Source organism: Ostrinia furnacalis, unplaced genomic scaffold (assembly GCF_004193835.3).
Source record: "Ostrinia furnacalis isolate ACB-3 unplaced genomic scaffold, ASM419383v2 OfSCF2311, whole genome shotgun sequence".
Lineage (NCBI taxonomy): Eukaryota > Metazoa > Arthropoda > Insecta > Lepidoptera > Crambidae > Ostrinia > Ostrinia furnacalis.
The window spans coordinates 716,859-739,733 of record NW_021132550.1 but is presented as its reverse complement, the minus strand read 5'-3'; the positions used below and the strand labels follow the sequence as shown (position 1 = coordinate 739,733).

Genomic DNA, 22,875 nt, shown 5'->3' with positions numbered 1-22,875 from the left:
CCACGATCTCTAATTAACTCTCCGTCAGTTAATAAGCGGTTATTACTGCGCCCCAGTTCCTTCAGATGACTTGTGACGTCACGGATCTTGTTTGCACTTTGATATTAGTCTTTAGATATCGGAAAGAAATTAAAATGCTTTGTCTTTGGATTGTTAAAGCTACAGAACTATAGTTGATTGCATTTGAAGAGAAATCGAGGGCAAACGTGGCTTCTTGTGATTAGTTTTCTTAATAGGTACTTATTTAGGGTTAGTTACTCTATACCTAATATTTGAATAAAAGCAAACGTTTGATATACATTTTTTTTTGGTGAAACGAAACAAAATTTAATGACGATAAAAAATACAATTTACTTGAACAAAATTTTTATTTATCTTAGAACAATAGTGTCTGGACAATGCTCAATAGGATTAAAAATACTATTAAATGAACTATGTAACAGTTTTAAAAATATTTGTTGAAAAATAACTAAGAGAAATAAGAAGGAAAAATAAGCGTAAAATCTAATCTTTTAAGCTCTCTACGCTATGCTAGATTTATTGTCATCTAGATCCAAAGCTTTCAAGCTACATAAAGCTCCGCCTTGGTAGAAGCTTCCTGATTGAATAATAAAGTATTTATTATCTTTACCTTATCACTGATCGTATAACTTTTATATGACACGGAATGTTGTTTATCCACAAATAACTTTTATATCAGGCTGTGATATAGGTTTGTTTTGATGTTTATCATCTGAACTATGGATACAATACCATAACCCGCCTTCTGGCGCAGTCGGCTAAAAAGGTTTCAAAAACTGTTGAACGTATTTAAAAAAACATTCGGAACTCTATAAAGTAGACGTTGATTAAAACGATTAAAAAAACACAACGAAGAAGTTCTATTATGAATCTCTTTATTAACATGTTAATTTCCCTGATGGAAAGTGATGATTAAGCTGAAGATGGAATCGAGATTCATCCAGAATCCCCATGTAATACAATAGTGCAATGTATGTAAAATACATTTTTGTCATTCCTTGCATAATTAAAATGTTATTTGGTCTAATTTAAAACTAAATGTATGATTTTACTCGATATAAAGTTTTAAAAAGATTTTGTAATAAAGAATAACGAATATTCCTCTAACAAAGTTTGGTCAAATTGATCAATATTGGCTCAAAACTAAATTATCTAGAAACGTGACCATGTCTGAAGCCCTGTACAGTCAGCACCAAAAGTAATTACAAGTTCAGAACATCTATTAACTTGGAAGAACTAGCAATACTAAGCCTTGGAAATATCGGATGTTGAAGGATCATGCTATAACTTTTCTCAACTAAGGTACTTGATACAAATAAGGCCTACGTTCTAATAAGGCCTATACATCAGAAAACATAGATAAATAAATCCAACCGGGATAATACTTCAAGGACACGTACTCATGTGCCCTACAACCTGGTAGAGTGAAAGAGCGTCCAGATCCACGATCCCAGCACCAATTGGCACTAGTTCTTCTAAGGTGGTGGGTGATTTCGTGCTCTCTTATAAAAATCTGGCGATTTAATCTTAAATTTTCGGTAAAATGACGCTGTTTTAGATTAAGCTTTTCTTAGTAATCGTTTCTAAATATTTCTTACTAGCTAATAATTACCTTCATTTGTACTACTGGCTATAGATGCATTATTTGTAATTTTTTAAAGACAACAAGAGCGAGATATCTAATAAGGCCTAGGCCTTATTTCAGCATGATAGGCCATATTAGATACTTATGTCAACACTTGATTACGGACAAATTCATTAAACTAAATGAGTCAAAGAGTAACTAAATATTTATTTAATAAAAATGTTACTAACAGCACAGAAAGAAAAAGAAAACAGAGTCGAAAAAAATTACTAAACCTGTAAAAAAAAAGAAACAAAATACAAAACCAATAAAAAATAAGAAAAAAAAGCCGTACGTATAATTCTAAAGGAAAGGAGAATAAAAGCTGGTATTATCATGCCTGTTTCGAAGACAATGTAGCAGATATGCTACCATAAAGGACTGCTTTTGGTGGTATCACGAAGATTGTGTAGGAGTTCGTAAAGATGATTCAAAAGCCTTTTTATGCCTTGGTTCTAACAAAAATTGAGATCTCATTTTGTTTACAAAAATTCAAGACTAAATGATGTTCCAAAACTGATTTAATTAAAAGGTTTTATGTGTAGGCCTTATTCGAACACGGTGTTTTAATAAGCCCTATACAAAAAAATAATATTGTTTGTTTTTGTCATTTTTTTTTATAATTTAAGTAAGAAATCATTACTTTGTTACTATGAATATTTAATTTTATCTATAAGTTATGTATTATTCTTAATAAGTGGAATATAAGTTTATCTAGAGATATACAGTATATTTCTGTTTACTTGGTATGTAAAATTTTGATAACGCAAACAAATCGACGTGTTTAATGTTATAAGACCGCATTTTGTTTAATACAACCTCAATTTTAAGGTCTACAGGCATTTGAATCATATAGGCCTTATTCCGTGTAGGTGATTTATTAAAGCCAAAATCAGTGGTTTCGTAATTTGCTTATTTTGAATAGATTTAGTTAAAAATTGTGTTATTTTTTGTAATATTGCTAAAATTAAAGGATGGAAGAAGTTAATTAACCTTGTTTTTGTTGACTGGCGTTAATATTTATTGAAATATAAGCATTTAAAGTTAGGTAGGCCTTATTTGTATCAGGTACCTTATTCTGTAACGCCCAAAATCAATGAATTTGATGTATAGGGTGTGCCAAATTGTTGCTTTGGCATAAAAAGTGCACGTGGTCCCGTGAAGCGCTACATAGTGACTAAAATCGCGCGTTTATATTTGCAAAATTTTTGGCCCACCCTATTTAATAAAAAGTGCTTTTTAAAAGCCTACTTTCAGAGGTATTCCTCGAAGCGCACCTATTTTGAGACGCACCTACTGAAGCGCACCTAAACTATTCCTCAAAGCGCACCTATATTTGTTATTACCTACTATAAAGATTTTGAAGTGTATGTCTACTAAGATAAATAAAAAGTACCAGGGCAACATAACATAGGTGCGCTTAGAGGAATACCTCTACTTGCAAAAATAAAATGAGTTGTAAGAGTTTTTTTTTAATTTGTTTTATGAGAATAGGAACTAGATAAGCCCTGCGGAACTGGGAAATTCAATAAAGATAACTCGATTAATCGACTGCGAACGGAGAGAGCGTAGCTTTTGAAGTTTGTATTTGAATGTGACCGATAAAACGTTGACTTAATTCACGTGCAATATTTTATACGTAGTTTTTCTTTCATTTCAGTAAACAAAGACCTTACAAAGGAGTAGGTACCTACTAAAACAATATTTGTCACGAAAATACAATGATTTTTTGTTAACTGTAGATTTTAGCAGCTTTATACTAAATTTTCTCTACAAAATTAAAGCAAAATCACGTTCAAAACGTAGGCACGTAAAATGTAAGTGTCTCAATTAACCTTTGGGTTAATAACCCAATTTTAAAGTTTACAAAGCACATTTTTAAGTTAATATAGATTATTATATTGACTGCCCATTGTCGAAATACCTATATTGTCAGTGCCTAGCTCGCATGAATATTTATAACTGTTTATTTTAAAGTCTGTAAACCCTTGAAAAATAGGCTGACAATAGTGACTGAGTTTCTTACGCTGCTTCTCCTCAGCACTGGCCCATTTATTGTCCTGAAGCAGTGGTAGGGTTAATACACTGGGTCGTGTAAAAGTGCTTTTTAAAAGCCTACTTGCATAAACAATTTTTATTTTTTAGCTTTATTAATCTAAGTCAGTAATAATACCTCCAAATGGTGCTGCTGTCAGTATCCTTGATCTCCTTAGTGAGATGGCTTAGGAGCGCAGCATTCGCGTTGGTGTACCACTCCACAGCTTCTGTCATGGAGGTACCGGCGTTGAGGCTGGCTCTGTTGGAAGAATAACAACCTTAAGATTATTTATTCAAGCTCGCTTTTCGCAAAACGAGAGGTTAACTTCATCATCAGTTTTATTGAGGAACGTCTTTTTTTTAAATCCATCCTTCAGCTTATTTATTTGAAGTTCCTATATCTCTATGTTTTTACGAAGGCGGGTTTTTGCCTCAAGAAAGTATAGGTTTCAGACTAAAACTAAATATATTGATGCTTAGGCTGGGTTGCACCATCTTAGGTACTTTGACTTTAACAAATGTCGAAAATCTGTCAAACTCCATACAAAAACATCGGTTATAATATATTTATGGTGCAACTCCGCCTTAGTGTTCGTGAAGAGCAATCTACTGAGTCAATCGAAACCAGTTTGTGTGGATCTACCAAGTGTTAATACGAAACTAAAGACGTGTGTATGGTAGGTGTAATTCAAAGATACGATAGAAGCACCAAAGTTTAAATAGCTATACCTATGAACTCAAAAGAATAATACGAAGTGAACTTTTTGCTTTCTATCTATTCCTGTGGACTGTATTAGAAATAGATCGAGTTTGGAATTTCATTTGCGCTATATTGAAAGACCGGCAAACAAACTAAGAGAACCAATGTTTGCGTTGGGACCCAATGAAGAGCGACAAGTTGGTATAATACGTCCTTAGTAGGATCAATTTAGATGTTTCTAACCTATTACCTTGGCCTAAATTAAGTGAAGCTTATAGGTTCCTTAAGTTGACAAATCTAAGTACTAACACAGAATAATAATTAATAAGTAGGTACTAGTTACCACAGAATAATAATAAGTACTACGTAAAGAAGTTTTACTTCGCGAAGGTATTTAAAAAAATATATGCTCAATGTCATTAACAATATGGTGTAATTTAGCCTGTCTCAAGAGTCAAGCACCATTTCGTTGACAAACGTCAGTGATCGGCACGACATTGAGCATAATCTTTTTTAAGTACCTTCGCGAAGAAAACCTTCTGTACGTAGTACCAGGCCTGTTCATCTCCGCGAGTTTACATCCAAAACAAAACACGCACGATGGCCCACCTACAGGATACTATTCGACAAGGCCTCACATACGAGCGAACATTGACTCACGCACGCGTATTCTTGTGTATGATGGAAGAAAATAAAGAAAATGGTGTACTAAATACTGTGCAGTATTTAACTTCCTAAATAATAACAAAAACACAGAATGTTCCTTTTTATGTTGCCTCAAGACACTGAGAGGTAAATAAGTAGTTAATATTATTCATGATAATTCCTGCTAAATCATGTATTTCCTCCGCCATTTTCCGCAGTTTGGCACCTCACGTCACATCATTTTACCGAAGTCAGCCCTATAGCTTCGGCGCAGTGCCGATCACTGACATTTGTCAACAAAATGGTGCTTGACTCTTGAGACAGCCTAAATTACACCATATTGTTAATGACATTGAGCATACATTTTTTTAAATACCTTTGCGGAGTAAAACTTCTGTACGTGGGTGAATATCCCAAACACGTTTTTTACGCGGCGGAGCTGAGAATTCCTTCGCGAAGTAAAACTTCTGTACGTAGTAGGTACTTATTATTATTCTGTGCTATAAGTCAAAAAATAAAATGAATAATTTCAGAGTTATGAACTGCTAAAACAAACTAAGTAAAACCCCAAATTGCTTTGAATCGTTTCTTTATTATTCTACGAAAAAAAGAAAAAATAATTTATTCTTAGTATATAAAATGATTTTTCCTTTATGAGCCAGTTCTAAGAAATAACAATAAACGTTATTCTTTATTGGAAAACATTATAAGCAACAAATAAATATAGCCGTCCGATCTTTACGTTTTTATTGAACAATAAAAACTGAAGCGACAATTTACATGAGGAACAAACAGACACACCTATATGTATTATATACCAAATAGCACATAACGACTGCTACCTGTACCATTGTTACATTTATGGCGACAGTAAAAAATATTATGACTTTTTTATTAAGCAAACTGTAATTTTGGCTGTGTAATAAAATTTTGGAGGCGCGAGTATTAATAAATCGGTGGACATTCTAATATTGCTTAATAATAATTTGTTTTAACATGTCAAAATTATTTTTACAGGTGAAACAGTGTATTCGTAGTTGCTACATACGCCTCTTCTATTTTTCATAAATGTTGTGCTTTTGAGTGTTGAGAGTATAGCAGATAATTAGTCGATCGTGAGCAGGTTCACTAATAGCAAAATTCGTTCAAATTGTAGTTTTAAAGTTTTTAAGAAAAAATCAATCGATGCTAACTGGAAGCGCTTTAAGTACGGAAATAATGTTAGATAATCTCTCCCAGAGAATTGTTTATGTTTACCCTTGAAAAAGAAGCTGACATAGTTGTCTGAGAAAGTTGACTGAGTTTCTTGCTTTTTATTAACTAGCACTCTCCCACTTAGGTACTTATTATCCAAAAGCAGCGGTTGGTTAAAGTTATAGGCACTTCAGAGGTCTTTGTTTAACTGAAAAGATAGCCTGAACTACTTACTGGTTAATAAATGTGGTTTCCACCACCACTTCGTAGTCCCTTTTCCCTAATAAGTCTTTTGAGTTAATCTTTTAAGCAACAGCTAAGTATTATGTTTTCATTTTGCTGGGGTAAGACTTTCTTATTGCTAACGAAGCGTCACAGAGCCAAAGCACACGATGCGTCGCACCGCAAAGGTTTCACAATATCGCGCGTCGCGGCGCCACCGCTCGTGAGCCCGCCACAGATATCTCTATGGCGATTATCACACTGCGCCGCGCTCCGCCGCGGTACGCGGGACGACAGATTTAATCATTGTATGCAAGTAGGTACCTCGGTTTGTAAAGAAAACACGCGCGGCACAACACACTGATAACGCGTCTGCGCGCGGGATTTTTTATATGAAATCACGCGGACCGCGGCGGAGCGCGGCGCAGTGTGATAATGGCCTATGTAAGGCCCAGAACAGACGGTGAAACGCAACTGCAACGAAACTGCAACTTTCTGATGATTCTGATGAATGAAACTGAACACTTTGAAACTGGTCGCGTCATGTGTGGTCTCTCAACGGACGCTATGGCAGAAACTTAGATGCAACTCAAAAGTAAGTTTCGTTTCACCGTCTGTTGTGGGCCTAAGACGACGCAGCGACACCGCTCCGGCGTCGCACCGCCGCCGCAACGGATCGTGTGCTTTAGCTCTTAGACTTTGGGACTGTTTTAAGTGCGCGATAATAAACATTAATTCCAGAAAAGCGGCGAAATAAGTGCCGCAAAAGCTAGGTTATTCGGCAGTGGGATAATTCCAAAAATATCAGATAAAATTTATTTCAGGTGGATCAGAACGGACCAATACTATATCAGATTTCTAATCCTATCAATTTGGGTTAGCTATATTGATTACATTCGGTATCTCTTGAAATCTAATACGAAGTTATAGGATACCACAGTAGAATACAATAATGGTTATTGTCAATAAAATATACCTAGCTACTCGTAGTAAATGTTTATACTCGTATCTATTGTGTGGTATAAAGTATACAGTACAATTTTGGACAAACACATTTAAATCTATAAAATTTTCCAAATCCCGGACCAATTTTCTAAATCCCGGAAAACTTTTCAGGTAAAACTTCCAAATGACTGAACTTGGGAGGAGTTGGAAGTTAACGATCGACTTCCAAACAAAAGTTTAAAGGATTTCGTTGTGTGTATGACTACATATTTGGTAATAGTCTACATCCATAAGAGCCACAGCACACACACATGCTTCTTTTAGCATCGCCGATCGCCGATTTAGCTACTTTTTAGAAGCTGAATGCAACGACCACTCATTCCACACTGCACACCTAAAGATGACAAAGGCGGCGATTCAGTCGCTTTTCGGATGCTCCACAGCGACAGCAGTCACTAAACTGCGCGATCCCGAACACATGAAGTCGCAAAATCGCGATGCTGCATCGATATCCCAACTAATATTATAAATGCGAAAGTAACTCTGTCTGTCTGTCTGTCTGTCTGTTACGCTTTCCCGCTTAAACCTCGCAACCGATTTTGATGAAATTTGGCATAGAGATAGTTTGAGTCCCGGGAAAGAACATAGGATAGTTTTTATCCCGGTTTTTGAAACAGGGACGCGCGCGATAAAGTTTTTCTGTGACAGACAAAATTCCACGCGGGCGAAGCCGCGGGCGGAAAGCTAGTAGTCGATAAATCGAGCGATTTTGATACCGCGTCCGAACGTATTATGAAGTCACCAAATAGCGATGTTGCATCGACAGAGTCGTTAAAATGATAGATTCCCATACCGCGTCCGAACGTATGAAGTAGCCAAATCGCAATGCTGCATCAATACAGTCGCAAAATCGCCGATCGCCGATGCTAAAAGTAGCATATCTACACGCCCGTATTCACAAACATTACTATGACGTCTCACAGTGCGCGTGGACGCACAGGGACACACAACCAATCACATAGCTCTATTCAACGCTGTGCGTTCGATTTGCTGCTTCACATAAGCAAGCATCGCTTGTGAATACGGGCGTAGGTGGACTGGCATGCTGATGATTTCAATCCCCAATATTGCACAATGAGTCATCGATGTAAAGCTATTAGTATAATCGACTTTCCTAACGACAGTTTTCCTTTGAAATCATTAAACTGGGTGTGGTGGAACATTTCCGTTAGCGGGCAAATATCATTAACTTGTTTGTATGGGCATTAGGATGTGGTCATCAATCAAGATGCAGTTGTGTGCATGTTGTTAGATGAACATTGATAGAGTGGACAAACAAAAATATAAATCAACTAGCTGTACCCGCGGCGTAGGCGTGAAAACAGTTTGGATATTTTTCCCATTTTCGCAACAGTTTTCATTGATCCACTACTCCTATTGGTCGTAGCGTGAAGGTTTGAAGCCTTCCTTGATAAATGGGCTATCCAACACAAAAATATTTTTTCAAATCGAGGACTTCCCTTCATCAATATTTATAACTTCATTAATTTCCCTAGTTTCCATATAGATTTTCCAATTATCCTCTGTTCTTACTGCCTACCTTCCATTTTACTAGGCAGGATCTAAGAAGGATTTAGAAAAAAAACTGAACTCGTGTAAGTTATAACTCAGGTCACCTTGGTGACGACGTAATGGGCCTAATTCTAAATCTGCGCTTAAACTTAAATCAAAGTGTTCAAGTTTAGCTGGAAGCCTTTGATTGAATATCAATATTCAGACTAATCACACACTTTAACTTTGCATGAGTTTTGAGCTTAGTTTATTAATAAGGTTCTTGGAGTAAGCGCTGGGGTTTATCGCCTGAAATTGTTCTCAGAAGCATTGAATGTCATTCCTTTACTGACATTTTAATGTACCTACTACTATACAGGGTGTTAGGTGAATGGGTATATGAGCCGACACTAGCCCATGTTAACATGGGCTTTTAAATGGTATAGTGAAGTCAGGATATCATCATTTTATTTTTTTTAATTTTCATACAAAATAAATTTTATAAAATCCGATTTGTATGAAAATTTAAATAATGAAAATGAAGATAATATCAATTTTCTGTCTTCACCATACCATTTATATGCCCATGTTAACATGGGCTAGTGTCGGCTCATATACCCATTTACCTAACACCCTGTATAATACATACAGTGTTGGTGACAAAACTATTGAAATATGGGCGTAAATAAAATAATATTTCTTCCATTTTAAACTGAATTATATTTCATCAAATAAAACACCAGAAGCTATTATTACGCCCGTCTATAGAATCAGTTGACAATAAGATGACGGTCATCAAAACATAAAGAAGAAAAGTATGCTCTATGGAAGCTGTCCACGGAGTTCCTATAAACAGTAAATTAATTTTTGCACTTCAAATCAATTACATTCAACAAAAACTACTCAGAAACTGCTTGACCGATGAAAGTTTTGGCCGTATATTCAGTATTCTGAGAATAGAAAGTAATAACGACGTTTTCATATCCTTAGGTGGAAATTGACCTTTGCCGGGTAGTAGGTAGTTCAATAACAATACATTGTTGGCTATTTTTTATGATTCAGATAGCCTTTAAAGTGTCCTTTTCAGAGGGTTAAATTTCTTATACTGACTGACACAAAAAGATATGTTTGTATTACAATACTACTTGGAGTAATAAAATTGCATCGACGACAGCTCATAAATAATACATACGAAAACCAGCATTAGCTAAGTAGATTATATGTATAAGAGTATTATATCCCAGTTGTTTACTTACTGCATTCGGAGGATTTGCTTGGAAAGTATACAAACAAACAGATAAAATTATATTAGCAATACAATGTTTAACTACTAACAGTTTGGACTTCGGCGCTTTTAAAATAGTCTGTTGATTGGGAGGTTCTCTTGCTATCAACTAAGATTCTACGCATAGATTTGATTCAAAAGATGTGGTTGTTTAAGAAATAAGATGTGGGCAGTTTCCTAATTAGTTTGTTTCAGCCAAAATACGTCCACTGCTGGACAAAGGCCTCCCCCATGGATTTTCACGATGAACGGTCTTGCGCTGCCCGAATCCAGGTACTTCCCGCGACATTCACACTTCGAGAATTATTCTACCCTGGCGGCCAACATTTAAAGTTTCTTGGAGCTTTCAAGCTCAATTTTCTGGAGATCTAATTCGTTCGTTCGTTTCAGCCAAATGACGTCCACTGCTGGACAAAGGCCTCACCCAAAGATTTCCATAACGGCCGGTTCTACGCCGCAGCACCTCCCGCGACCTTCACCAGATCGTCGGTCCACCTAGTGGGGGGCCTGCCCACAATACATAATTTGGTATTTTCTTTTGAGGCTTTCATTATGGCTGTGGTCAAACCATAGATAAATAAACTATATCGCCAAAAGTGGCTACCGTAGGCAGTAACGTAAGCCATTACTATGCCATTTCTATCAGGCGAGGTCGACCCATGACTCCATTATGGGGTATTAAAAAATATAGTTATTGGATTACCCATGGACATTAGCTTAAGAGGGGTCAGGTTGAAGAGACCATAATTTTGTCACGCCCTTAGGTTTTTGATTTCCAGTTTGGACACAATAATAATTATGTTGAGTACGTACAATCACATTAAAAACGTATTTTGTTTTTAGTGTTGTTAGGATATTATAAGATTGGCTGAAAGGTATAGTGTATGATAATTATTATGTTTCCTTGTGTTAAGCTGTCAGTCTGATTGAGCCGTGTCTTATTATGTCTATGGCTGGTCATTAAATCTGACATCATAGTTGACCACATAAAATATGTTACAAATAGAAATAAAATATGTTTCAACAAATTAAAATTCAGCACATATTTTTTCTTTCGCACGACCACACACAGCTTAATATGCTGAACGGGTTGAAAGGCACGCAGACAGTTGTTATGACATAGTATCCATTATGAAAGGATTTTCCAATATTCACCCTCTAAGGGGATGAAACGGGGGTCCTAAGTTTGTGTGGAGAAACAAGAGATTGCACACAGACAAAGCCACGGGCGGAAAGCTAGCCCATTTTATATTCGTAGTCTTCTTTGAATGTATTCAATAAAGTCACGAAGTTAGGAAGTAAATGATGTAGGAAGGTCTCAGGGTAAATATGAAGTCGTATATATTTCTGAAACTCATTATTTATGTAATCAGCAAACTTTCGCTCGTAGAATACATAAGTGCGGAAACAGTATTATGTAAAAGTATCATATTCGTGACGTTACTTATTTCAGATGTACTGGAGTATGATTGGAAAATCTAAATTTAGGTGCATATTCTTCCGTTATTCAATCATAACAGAAAAATAATGTCAATTTAATAGTTTTTAATTAACGTCTAAAAATATACCATAATTGCAATTATTTCAATGAGAGCCAAATCACACGATGCGTTGCGGCGACAGTGGACGCCGAAGCGGTGTCGCTGCGTCGTCTTACATAGAAATATCTGTGGCGGGCACACGAGCGGCGAAATCTTTGCAGTGCGGCGATGCAACACATCGTGTGCTTTGGCTCTGCATAGCTGTTTTTAATTTAAAAATATAATAATAGCTACTTAATTAATATCTTCTTCTGATTCTACTCCTATGTTCATCTAATTAAATTCGTTGCAGTTCCAGTGACAATTTAACTTTCCCCAGGGACAAACTTGACCTTCACTGGTTTGGTTTTTATTGGCGGTCAAGCTGTCCTGGCTACGCAGGAGATGCAGTAGTTGGAGCAATGGGAATAGTCCCGTTACTTAAATAATATAAAAGCTACCTAAAACGAAATTAAATGCTGCTCTTTTCCGCGAATAGAAACTGTTCAGTTTAATTTAACCAGTGACCTTTTAAAGCGCGTTGGAGTGGACGACATAATGCAAATATGTGCAATTAGGTCGCAGCTTTATTAATTAAACATTTGGCGCAGGTGAGCGCCGCGTTGTTGGCTCTCTAGGGGATGACATCAAACTAATGGAGTGCTGGAAAGTTCATGACATTCTATGATTAGGACATGTTACGAGTATACCACAGAGTTGACTTTTGAAAAGTTTTGATAATGGTTTTTAATGACGCTTTATTTTAAAGATATTTTTGACGGTAACCGCGGCTGATCACAAAACTGTAATGTAATTAAAGTTTACAGTGTAATATAAAATAGTTTTACATCCTGTAATGCAATTACAGTTTTGTAATAGCTGTTTGGCTTAGAGCAGAGCCTATCTCGTTAAAGTGTGAGCACAACATAAAACGGCTGTGTTTTATTTCAGCTGAATAGAAAGACTAATGGATTTTTTTATTAAGTTAGGTACTTACTCTCTAGAATTTTTCCAAATAAAGGTACAGGCCAACACAGTCACAACTGTAGACTCTACGTAATGCTAAAAACCCTTTTCTGGCTCAAATAGAAATAAAATAAAAAGCCCTTTTATTATTTCTTGAAATAGAATTAAAACTAAAAACAAGATTATTGAAAAGAGAGCATCAAGGTTTTGTTCCATAAAGTCGTCTTTTATCATCAGCGCATTTGATCAAACAAGGCTATTGGACTTCTAAAAAACCTGAATTAATACTGTAGATACTTAACAATAGCAGGTTCTCTATTATTAGCTACCCTCCGTTTTCCACGGCTACAATTAATCTCGGTAAGTGTAAACAGTTTAATGCGTATTAATAGGTCTTGGTTCAGCTTCAATTCCTTGATTACAACGATACATCACAGGTGAGGCGACTTAACTAAGATCGATTGGAGCGAGGATTTGTTCGATTGAAGCCTGGAGTTTTTATTGGACACTAGCTGGGCCCGCGACTTCGTACGCGTGGACCCCGTTCTACCCTCTTAGGGCTGGAGTTTCGTAAAATCCTTTCTTAGCGGATGTCTACGTCATAACATCTACCTGCATGCCAAATTTCAGCCCGATCCGTCCAGTGGTTTGGGCTGTGCGTTGATAGATCACTTTGTCAGTCAGTCAGTAAGTCACCTTTGAGTTACATAAAAATATGTTTAGACTAGCGGCCACCCGCGACTTCGTACGCGTTGACCCCGTTTTACCCCATTAGTGGTGAAGTTTCGTAAAATCCCGTCTTAGTGAGCACCTACGTTCTAAAAGAAAGCCTCATGCAAAATTTGAGACTCCTAGCACTTGTAATTTCTGAGATTTCGTGATGAGTGAGTCAGTCAGTAACCTTTCGCTTTTATTTATATAGATGGCAAAGGCATCTTGCTTTACAGCTTTTTTCTTTCGTTTACTTTGAACCCTAGAGTTTTTATTTGACACAGGCAAAGGCATAATGCATTACAGATCTTTTTCGATTCGTTTAAACGTTATTAACTTAGCGGATAGAGTCGCTTCTCAAACTAAATTTTAAATAAACAACTTGAAAAAAATCGAACTGCCTATGGGTTGGAAGAGCAGTCGCCCGGCAAGCGGAAGGTCGTGGGTTCGTGTCCCGCCTTAGGCAGTTCGATTTTTTCAAGTTGTTTATTTAAAATTCTTTCGTCTACTTTGAAGCCTGTAGTTCTTATTGGAGATAGGCAAAAGCATATTACGTAACAGCTTTCTTACTGGGAATTTCTCTTTAGTTTACTTCTCGTGTGGTGTCTTGTTTTATATGTTGTTATCCCCTTTTCTACCTTTTATTGTTTGTTTCATACATTTATAAGGGTGTTAAATTGTCCTAGCTAGGAACCGATATCTCTCGAGTTATCAAGCTGCTATACCTCATGTACAAATCGTTAACAATATTGTTACCTTATTCATGTGTTTTTAGTGTGGCAAATAAACGTTATCACAACATTATTTAAACACTGAACAGTAGGTAACTCAATCACTAACTTTTAAAAACAAATAAAGATGAAAATTAAAAAATAGGGGCCGCTTATTGTCTCTCACGTCTCGTATTTTCTCTAAATGCATTCTCGTAAAGGCGACATAATGAGAATACAGATTTCATTAATCGGTCGTCGCACTTCAAGTTCTTAACTTAAGGCAATTGGAAATACACCAGATGAAAAGCACCTCTGAGGCGAACTAATTGCTTGTTCTGAATTCAAGTACAGTCAGCATCAAATAGTTCATGACACCCAAAGTGGCCAAAAAGTTGACAAAACAACCTTATTCCAATTGTAACTATAGTCTTTTTCACGTAAGATGATCCGTATGACACTTCAAGGTTATCCATATTACGCATACTACATATTATTATGCAGAATATTTTTGAAAAAATATTTGTATTTTATTAGCAATATAATAAAAAAAAATAACTACCTTGTCTTGAAATATATAATAAAATCTGAGTCTATTGATTATATTTTAATTAAATACGATGTAAAAATATTTTTTATTTAATGTACGCAATGTGTGAAACGGGATAGATTTAGTGCTGGGGTATTTCTTGTACAATAAAATCGATTATTTCCGCGGTTCATTAATCGATTGAAGTGAATACTTAGTTATTAAAAACATCACAAAAATCAACTATATTTTTCGATTATTGACTTTAATAAACGCATTAAAAATAAATTAATAGTTTTTAATTTAAAGAAACAGAACCAGTACTTTTTAGGAATCGTTTTTTTGAACACGAACCATGAAATTTGAATATTATCAACAAAAAATTGTTACAATAATATTTGTAATTAAAAAAAACATGTTTTTTTTGTTAAATAACACCTATACAAAATAGTTCTCTAAAAGTAGGTTTTACTAACTCTTCGAAAAAAATCGATAGATAAATCGCTATGGTTTCATTATGTGACATCTCTAAATCTTTCAAACTCGAAACGTCATACGGATCATCTTAGGTGAAAAAGACTATAAGCGTGTTGCGAACTTTTTGGCTACTTGGGTGTCACGAACTATTTGACGTTGACTGTACCAACGGTTTGGGGAAAGTTAATTTGTTATTGGAAAATGGCAAGTTATTAGGTTCATTTATTATTTTCAGGGATAGAGAAACTAAAACAAATTCGGCCTTTAAGCGAAAGGTCAAAGGTTCAGGCGGGCTATACATTTTATCAAGTGAAAAATCTATTTAGGGAAGCCTTAAATTCTGTAAATAAATCGTTATTTATACTTAGGTTCTCCTGCGGCTTGGATTTCGATAAATATAACCTGTATGTTACACCCTGTATAATAATTGTCTTATTTATGTGAGCTTATTTTTATACCATCTTTTCATGTCAAGCTTTAATTAATTTTATCATGTAAAATAATTAATAAACAACCATTTCATAACAAAACTAAGTATCAGCTTTCTTTTTAAGTGGAACTAATGCCCGTTTTCACCATCAATCCCAAATTTTTAAGTGACCCCTATGACAACAAAATTCATATTATGTGTTACCATAGGGGTCACTTCGGTGCCGTGTGGGGACGGCCGTAAAGAATACCATTCCCCACCGCCAACAGGAGGCGTGTCGTAAGAGGCGACTAAATCCTGTAGCACGAGATGGGCAGCAGCGTCTACGTGCGAAACCTTATAAAAAACTGCGCTCGCCAACCCGCCTGCCAAGCGTGGCGAGTATTGGCAACTCCCCCCCCTGATGAACGGCAGAGCTAAAACCAGGCCCCCAGTCTCCGGCAGCCCCGTTGTTCCTGATTACGGTAGCGGTTGGGGTGACGACGGACGACGGGGCGGGGGGTGCTAAGAATCCCCGGAGGAGGAATAGCTACCACCACAAACGACAACTGGCCCTCGTAACACACAACATCCGCACCCTGAGGTCCGACGAAAAGATTATAGAGCTGGAAGATGAATTAAGTAGGTTGCGATGGAGTATTATAGGGCTATCGGAAGTCCGACGAGAGGGCGAGGACACGATGACCCTGAAATCCGGCAACCTGCTTTACTACCGGGAGGGCGAACAACTGTCCCAAGGTGGTGTCGGGTTTCTCGTCCACAAGTCCCTCATTAACAACATCATCTCCATCGGAAGTGTGTCGAGCAGGGTTGCATACCTGATACTCAGAGTATCCAAAATAGATTTTTATGATCAACACAAAGTAGGTATAATCAAAACTTTATTTCTTCTTTAGTGATCGTTGAAGTCAGAAACTTACTCGTAGACCCATATCTATTAATATTCATATACCTATTTAGAGCGTACATAAAGATCTCATGCCTTCATTACTCTATACAAGTCAATCAAGTACGGCAATTATTTACAGACTGATGTGCTGGTACATCAGTCTGTACTTTTTACATAACTACACAAGATGTTACAATGTTTGGCTTCATGTTAAGTTCGATATTGACGTGACAAGGTTAAAGAAGAACGGTCATCTGTGACCCAGGCCCGACAGAAACGAGACATACCTCAGTTTTTTTGGCATGTCTTAATTAGTTAAATTATATATTTTTTATATTCGAAATCTATGTATAACACCTAAATATTACCCTTTGTTTTTGTTCAGGCGTTATACAAAAACTAATACAAAATACCTATTTATCACCAAAATTGTCAAATGTATGTACCTAAATGTCTATTATAGCTGCTATGGAATGTATCTAGGTGACCTGGAGATACAGCCTCAACAGCAAAACGTTCGGAATTTATCAAAAGTAAAATTTATGAATGAAAGTAATGTTCGATTGAAAAACGCAACGTGTCATTTAAAGATTAAAGAATTCCCAATCTATTCGTGCAAAAATCTTTTAAATTAACATAGCCGTTTTGGAGGAGTAGCGAATTTAAGTAAAAAATCGATGTCCCGTATTTATTTTTTTAATCCAAAACAAAGACACGTAGCGAAAATTCAAACGTCACAAATGTAGTCCTTGAACTGTTGTATAACATACATTTTTTTCAACTATTTCTGTCCAGCAGTAAAAGAGGAGTAGGCTTTACAAAATGCCCATTTAGCGCGGATTGAGGACACTAATCGCCTTAATTAATGTTTATTGTCCGTGGTGCATATCTTTTTCATAAAGGTTACTCTAAACCTTTGTTTGTCACCTGTCATCCGCTTTGCAACGGAGGCAAGTCGAACCTTAACTTCGAACTTCTCCTATGTTCTTCTGATTAATTTCGTTGCGGGTCCAATGACATTTTAACTTTCCCCCGGGACAAACTTGACCTTCATTGGTTGGGTTTTTATTGGCGGTGTAGATCCTGGCTACACAGGAGTTGCAGTGGTGAGAAAGAGAGGTGGGAATAGTCCCGTTCATGTTAGGTAAAATAATGTCAAAATACCTAAGTTCTCTGAGCTCCAGTCGGAAGCCGGTCTCGTCCACGGGCCTCGTCCTGTTCTTGAAGGACAGGAGCGGCAGGTCTCCCATCTGCTGGATCGCGCTGTCCGTTTCTGCGAACCGCTGCGAGAGGTTTGACCTGAGAAATCGTAAACTAGGTTCAGATCGCTAGTTATACCCGTATGGCGGCAGGGTAGATTAGAACGACCCCTAACCTTATCGTGGATGATAAAGGGAAGGCTTTAAAGCCTTGATCACACCTACCGAGTAAACGGGCGAGACAGTAAAATGTTTACTCGGTCGAGACAGCTGGGTGAGCGAGTCACATACTTGAGCGCTCGGCCGAGCACTCGGCGCTATGTTCATAGTTACGCACCGAGTACTCGGCCGAGAGCACTGTCTCGCCCGTTTACTCGGTACGTGTGATCAAGGCTTAAGGGCTTGGGAACGACTAAGGGCTTGTTCCCATGGAGATATACCATTTTTTGCGGGAGCCTATTTAGTAAAGTGTTTTAATGTTAACGTTCACATGAACATCCCGTTTGTGTGTGTCCCACAATGAACCGATTCGAATTTGTAATTTCAAACACAAATACATATGTATGTTCATTATTGTTCATACGACAGTCAAGTTTTGCGGGATACTGCATTACTGTATCCTGCAAAAATTGATAGCCGTGGGAAGGAGCCCTAAGGGAGATATATCCGTACATTCAGACCTCAACAACACATCTATCCAGAGCGTGGAGAGTGTAGTCCTTAATACTTATTCTCCATTTGTCTCTGGTAAATAAAATTGGGTCGTGTTCCTGCAGTGAAGATTAAATGGTCTGATGATGGAGATTAAGGATGTTATGGATATCTAAGTTTCGGTTATGGATACGTTTACGGATATAGGATTAATATTATACCGGTTTCGGTTACGATTACGGATATTTTTTTAATTCGGATATCCGAAAGTCTCGGTTACGGATATCTGTGATTTAGAATGCAATTTGCAATAGCTGTCCAACACGGTTCATTCATGGCCGCACACTTTACATCGAATAAAAAAATAAAAATTGATACTAGATGGCATTATAAAGGTAAATCAGGCTGTTATGCCTTTACATAATGCTATAAAAACAATTTAAACTGCCTACATCCGAAACTATTCCAATCGGTTACGGTTACGGTTTCGGATATTTTTTTATTTCGGATATCCGAAAGTTTCGGTTACGGTTACGGATATCCATAACATCCCTGATGGAGATTAAGGTTGTTGTAGGCCACCTCAAATATTAAAATTCTTAACTTAAAACTAAGGAAGGTCGTATTCTTCAACCTCAAATTTTACAATTATTGACTAAAGTCAACAAGACCGTTAACAAATTCCAACAAAGGTATTACGTAGCAATGCCTCCAACTTTCTGAGTTTGATTCCAAGACTTACGAAGTACTATCTCTTTACAATGGCTTAAGCATTATTGTTATTCTTATTAAAGTTATCCACAGGAAGTTAAAGCTCCAATTGAGGATTAATTTTGTTTACTGTAACGCTATCAAAATTTTAGAATGTCGCTTTATTTTATAGAAGATTTTTGACAATTGCGGTTGATGTATACGAATCCCATTACAGTTTTGTAATTGCAGTTTGGTTTGGAACCGAGCCTATCTCGTTTAAAGTGCGGTTACGTAAAATCGGCTGTGCTTTATTTTAACCCTTAAGTAACACCGTAGGGTAATTTTTTACCCCAGGCGCATAAAAATTGACATATCTTTTTTCCAGCGAAGCTAGTGCAATGTAGTTTTGTGTATTTAAAATATGTATAAAACATCTATTCAATGTCCGATTAGTGTAAGTTTTTGGTTCCCACAATAACTTTCAAAGATTTCTCTAGAAGACCATTGTGAAGACTATTAGTTGCAAATGAAAAATTCTTTGTTTTTTGTTATGATTGATTTAAGATGTTTCTTTACGCTAGATAGACGTTCTTTTAAGGCAATCGTATAATTTAGTTAGTCCACTAATACCATTGTAAATCACAAATAAGGTAAATTGATTTTAAATATTTACTTAACATTTTTCAATTTCCGTTTGGGGTAATTTTTTTCCCCAGGGTGTTCAAAGTGTGACCGAAAATTCGGATGTTACTTAAGGGTTAAGCTGAATGCAGGAAAAAAGACAATTACTGGAATTTTATTGCCACTTCGTAGAGTGATGGGTATAGTGTGTTCAGACTAGCAAAATTTGACCCAACATTATTGGTGCCAATACTATTTTGATCCACATGCTGGACGAGTGGCGTTAGTACCAATGTTGGGGCCAACATTGTAGAGCTGCCAAGGAAGCTTCAGCTGCATGTGACATCTTGTGACACTCTCTTGCTAGCAGCCACGGCATGCAATAGAAATAACGTAATTCTCTTTTACAGCCTTGCCTTGGCCCTTAAGCCAATCTACATTAACCTTTTGTTAATAGTCTAAAAGCTCAATCAATACTGACCTTTAGCCCAGAGATATATTCGCACTTATTTTGTTGTCTGTAATTCCTAATAACGAACTTTATACAGTAACTTCATCTTGGTTATTGGGTAGGCAATAACAACCTTAGTGAAAATTTGATGTGTCTCTAGTGCCACCGACACAGATTATGTCAGTTACTGTCGTTTGGCGAGCTGTAAAGTTTTCAATTTGGAGAGGCAATTATCTGGAATTTGCTATAAAATTGACATTCTTGTTTATTATAGACAGGTCAATTATTCAGAATTGAATGAGGTGTCTTCTTTAGAATGCCCGCAAACTACAGATTTTTGTCAGACGACAGTTTGTTCGGTAAATCTTTGTCTATAAAAGCGAAAGGTCACTCATTGACTGACTCACTCATCACGAAAACTCAGAAACTACAAGTGCTAGGAGTCTCAAATTTTGCATGGGGGTTCCTTTTAGAATGTAGGTGCTCACTAAGAACGGATTTCACAAAACTTCACCCCTAAGGAGGTAAAACGGGATCCACGCGTACGAAGTCGCGGGCGCGGCGGCCGCTAGTTATGAATAAGTATGAAACACATTTAAATCGTCCAATTCCTCATATAAATTAGAACCCGACCAAGCTATGGGCCTTGAAAGTCTGTAGTTTGCGTGGACTTTTACGGACCTCAATCCACTTTAACGACTTCTTCAATTGACTTTCGACCTTATTTAAAGTCATAACAGTTCATATTCAGGTTGACCTGGTCATCTTACCTCAAAGTGCTTCCGTTGGTGAAGATGAAAAAGGCCACTTCCGACCTTTCTTGCTGCAGTCTGGTCACCAGTTTCCCGAGCTCCGTCGCTCGACTGACCTGTAAAAAGTTTTCATATTGTAATGGTAGTTAAACTGTTTGAGAACTTTCTTTTCGAAATAATTTTATTCTGCAATCACTTAGTCATAGATCTTTTTGTCCCCTAACAATGTTCTACACTGTGTAAATTTCAAATGAAACCTATTTTGAGAAAAATAAATACATTCTGTTTTATTCTACTTACAACAATTTATTTTCTGGGAAACATTTAAAATAAATAAACCAAACTTAAACTGGGTCTCACCATATTATTTTAGCTCCCACGAACGTCAAAAATCTGTCAAACTCCATACAAAAAACTCCGGTTATCGCTAAAGTTACGGTCAAAATTAGGTGGTGCAACTCGGCCGCATGACAAGCGCACAGTTTTATTTTCTTCATTGACTATTTCTTAGGACAAGGGCTTTCACGGATAAGTAGAATGTAGAGATCAGTTCACAGCAAAGAAATTGTTTATTTTGAAGTCGGTAAAAATACCAACTATTCCTTCCGACTACGAACACTTTCATTCAATATATTCTATCATGATTTGCTGGCTTACTTACCTACTGTCGGACTTAATTTTAAATGTCTAGGCATACAATGTCTAAGCATTTTTAACCGCCTCTGTGGTCTAGTGGTAAGACCATTTGCTCAGACGCAGAGGTCCTGGGTTCGATTCCCAGTGGAGGCAGATTTTTCTGTTCGGTTTGGTTGGTGGTAGGGCTTGTTCTAAGTCCGCCTGGTTAGCTACCACCATCTTACCTAAGTCTGCCGCCATAACAACAATTGAGGATTCCGGGTGAAGCTCGCTTCCACCTTCGGCCTGATCATCACTTACCATCAGGTGAGATACAAGCCAAGAGCTTCCTCGTTGTGGGTAAAAAAATAAATAAAATTAGGTTCCTAATCAAATGCCTTACAAATCCCAAGAAACTTGAGCGTATTTCAATGTTAATTTGTTTTCACAATATTTGGGCTTCTCCCAGTTGGTTAAGTTAGCCAAACTCAATGTACCTATATTTTATTTTATTTAGTACTAGCTTTTGCCCGCTGCTTCACCCGCGGCTTCACCCGCGTGAAATTTCGTTTGTCACAGATCGAAATAAATTATAGCCTATGTTATTCTGGGTTATAAACAATAATACTGTAAAGTTTCATCAAAATATGTTGAGTAGTTTTTACGTGAAAGAGTAACAAACATCCAGACATCCAAATTTTCGCATATTAAGTAAGTAAGATATTTTAGTAGGTCATGATTTCGTTAAAAGGCTTCTTCTAAATATGTTGTACAAATAACAGTCGTGAAAGGACTTCTTAGCTTTATTAATAAAATAATTTGTACAATGTAATAATTTAATGGAATTCCTTGAAACTTCTAGCGCGAAAGCGTTTGAATGTTTCAATGAAAATCGTAATATTACCTTTTACTGTAGGTAACAGACATGTTTGTATTGATGATAATAAAATAGAGTAGGTATTGCTTTCTAACAAATATTCTGGTTATTTCTTAAATATCGCTTTTAAATTGAATTACTTACGAACGATTGAAGCTCAGATGATCTTGATTATAAATAGAGTTTAAACTGTGATTCAAACACGATTCTTTGAGGGCTTGTTCCCACGGAGATATCCCGTTTTTTTGCAGGAACTGTTTTTTGCAGGACCCCGTTTAGTAGTATTATTCGTGTTTTAACATAATTAACGTTCACGCGAACATTCCGTTCGCAATCTCCCGATCCGAATTTCTAATTCACGTACAAGACAGTTCATTGTGGAAAACCTTGCCTTTGTCCAGCAGTGGACGTCATTTGGCTGAAACGAAGTACAAGACAATTACAAGACGGTTTTCAGAACGTTTACAAGACAGTCAAGGATCCCGTAGTGCAGGGTCCCGTGTGAACGAGCCCTATCAAGTCCATGTAGCCAAATCTTGTTTATGTATGGCTTAACACAA

At 36.8% G+C, this 22,875-nt stretch overlaps 1 protein-coding gene across 3 annotated transcripts in view; it reads right to left on the bottom strand.

Moving 5' to 3' along the window:
* LOC114355037 (receptor-type guanylate cyclase Gyc76C) overlaps positions 1-22,875 on the bottom strand; it is a 63,959-nt gene that overhangs the window by 19,478 nt on the left and 21,606 nt on the right. For 2 of the 3 annotated variants that reach the window (XM_028307692.1, XM_028307694.1), the window contains exons 3-5: positions 20,842-20,939; positions 17,621-17,755; positions 3,819-3,941 (exon numbers count right to left, since the gene is read on the bottom strand). In XM_028307692.1, the coding sequence (XP_028163493.1) occupies positions 3,819-3,941; positions 17,621-17,755; positions 20,842-20,939 (356 nt within the window). Of the gene's footprint in view, positions 1-3,818; positions 3,942-17,620; positions 17,756-17,831; positions 17,918-20,841; positions 20,940-22,875 lie in introns of those variants that run through there. The other variant, XM_028307693.1, reaches the window with a different exon arrangement.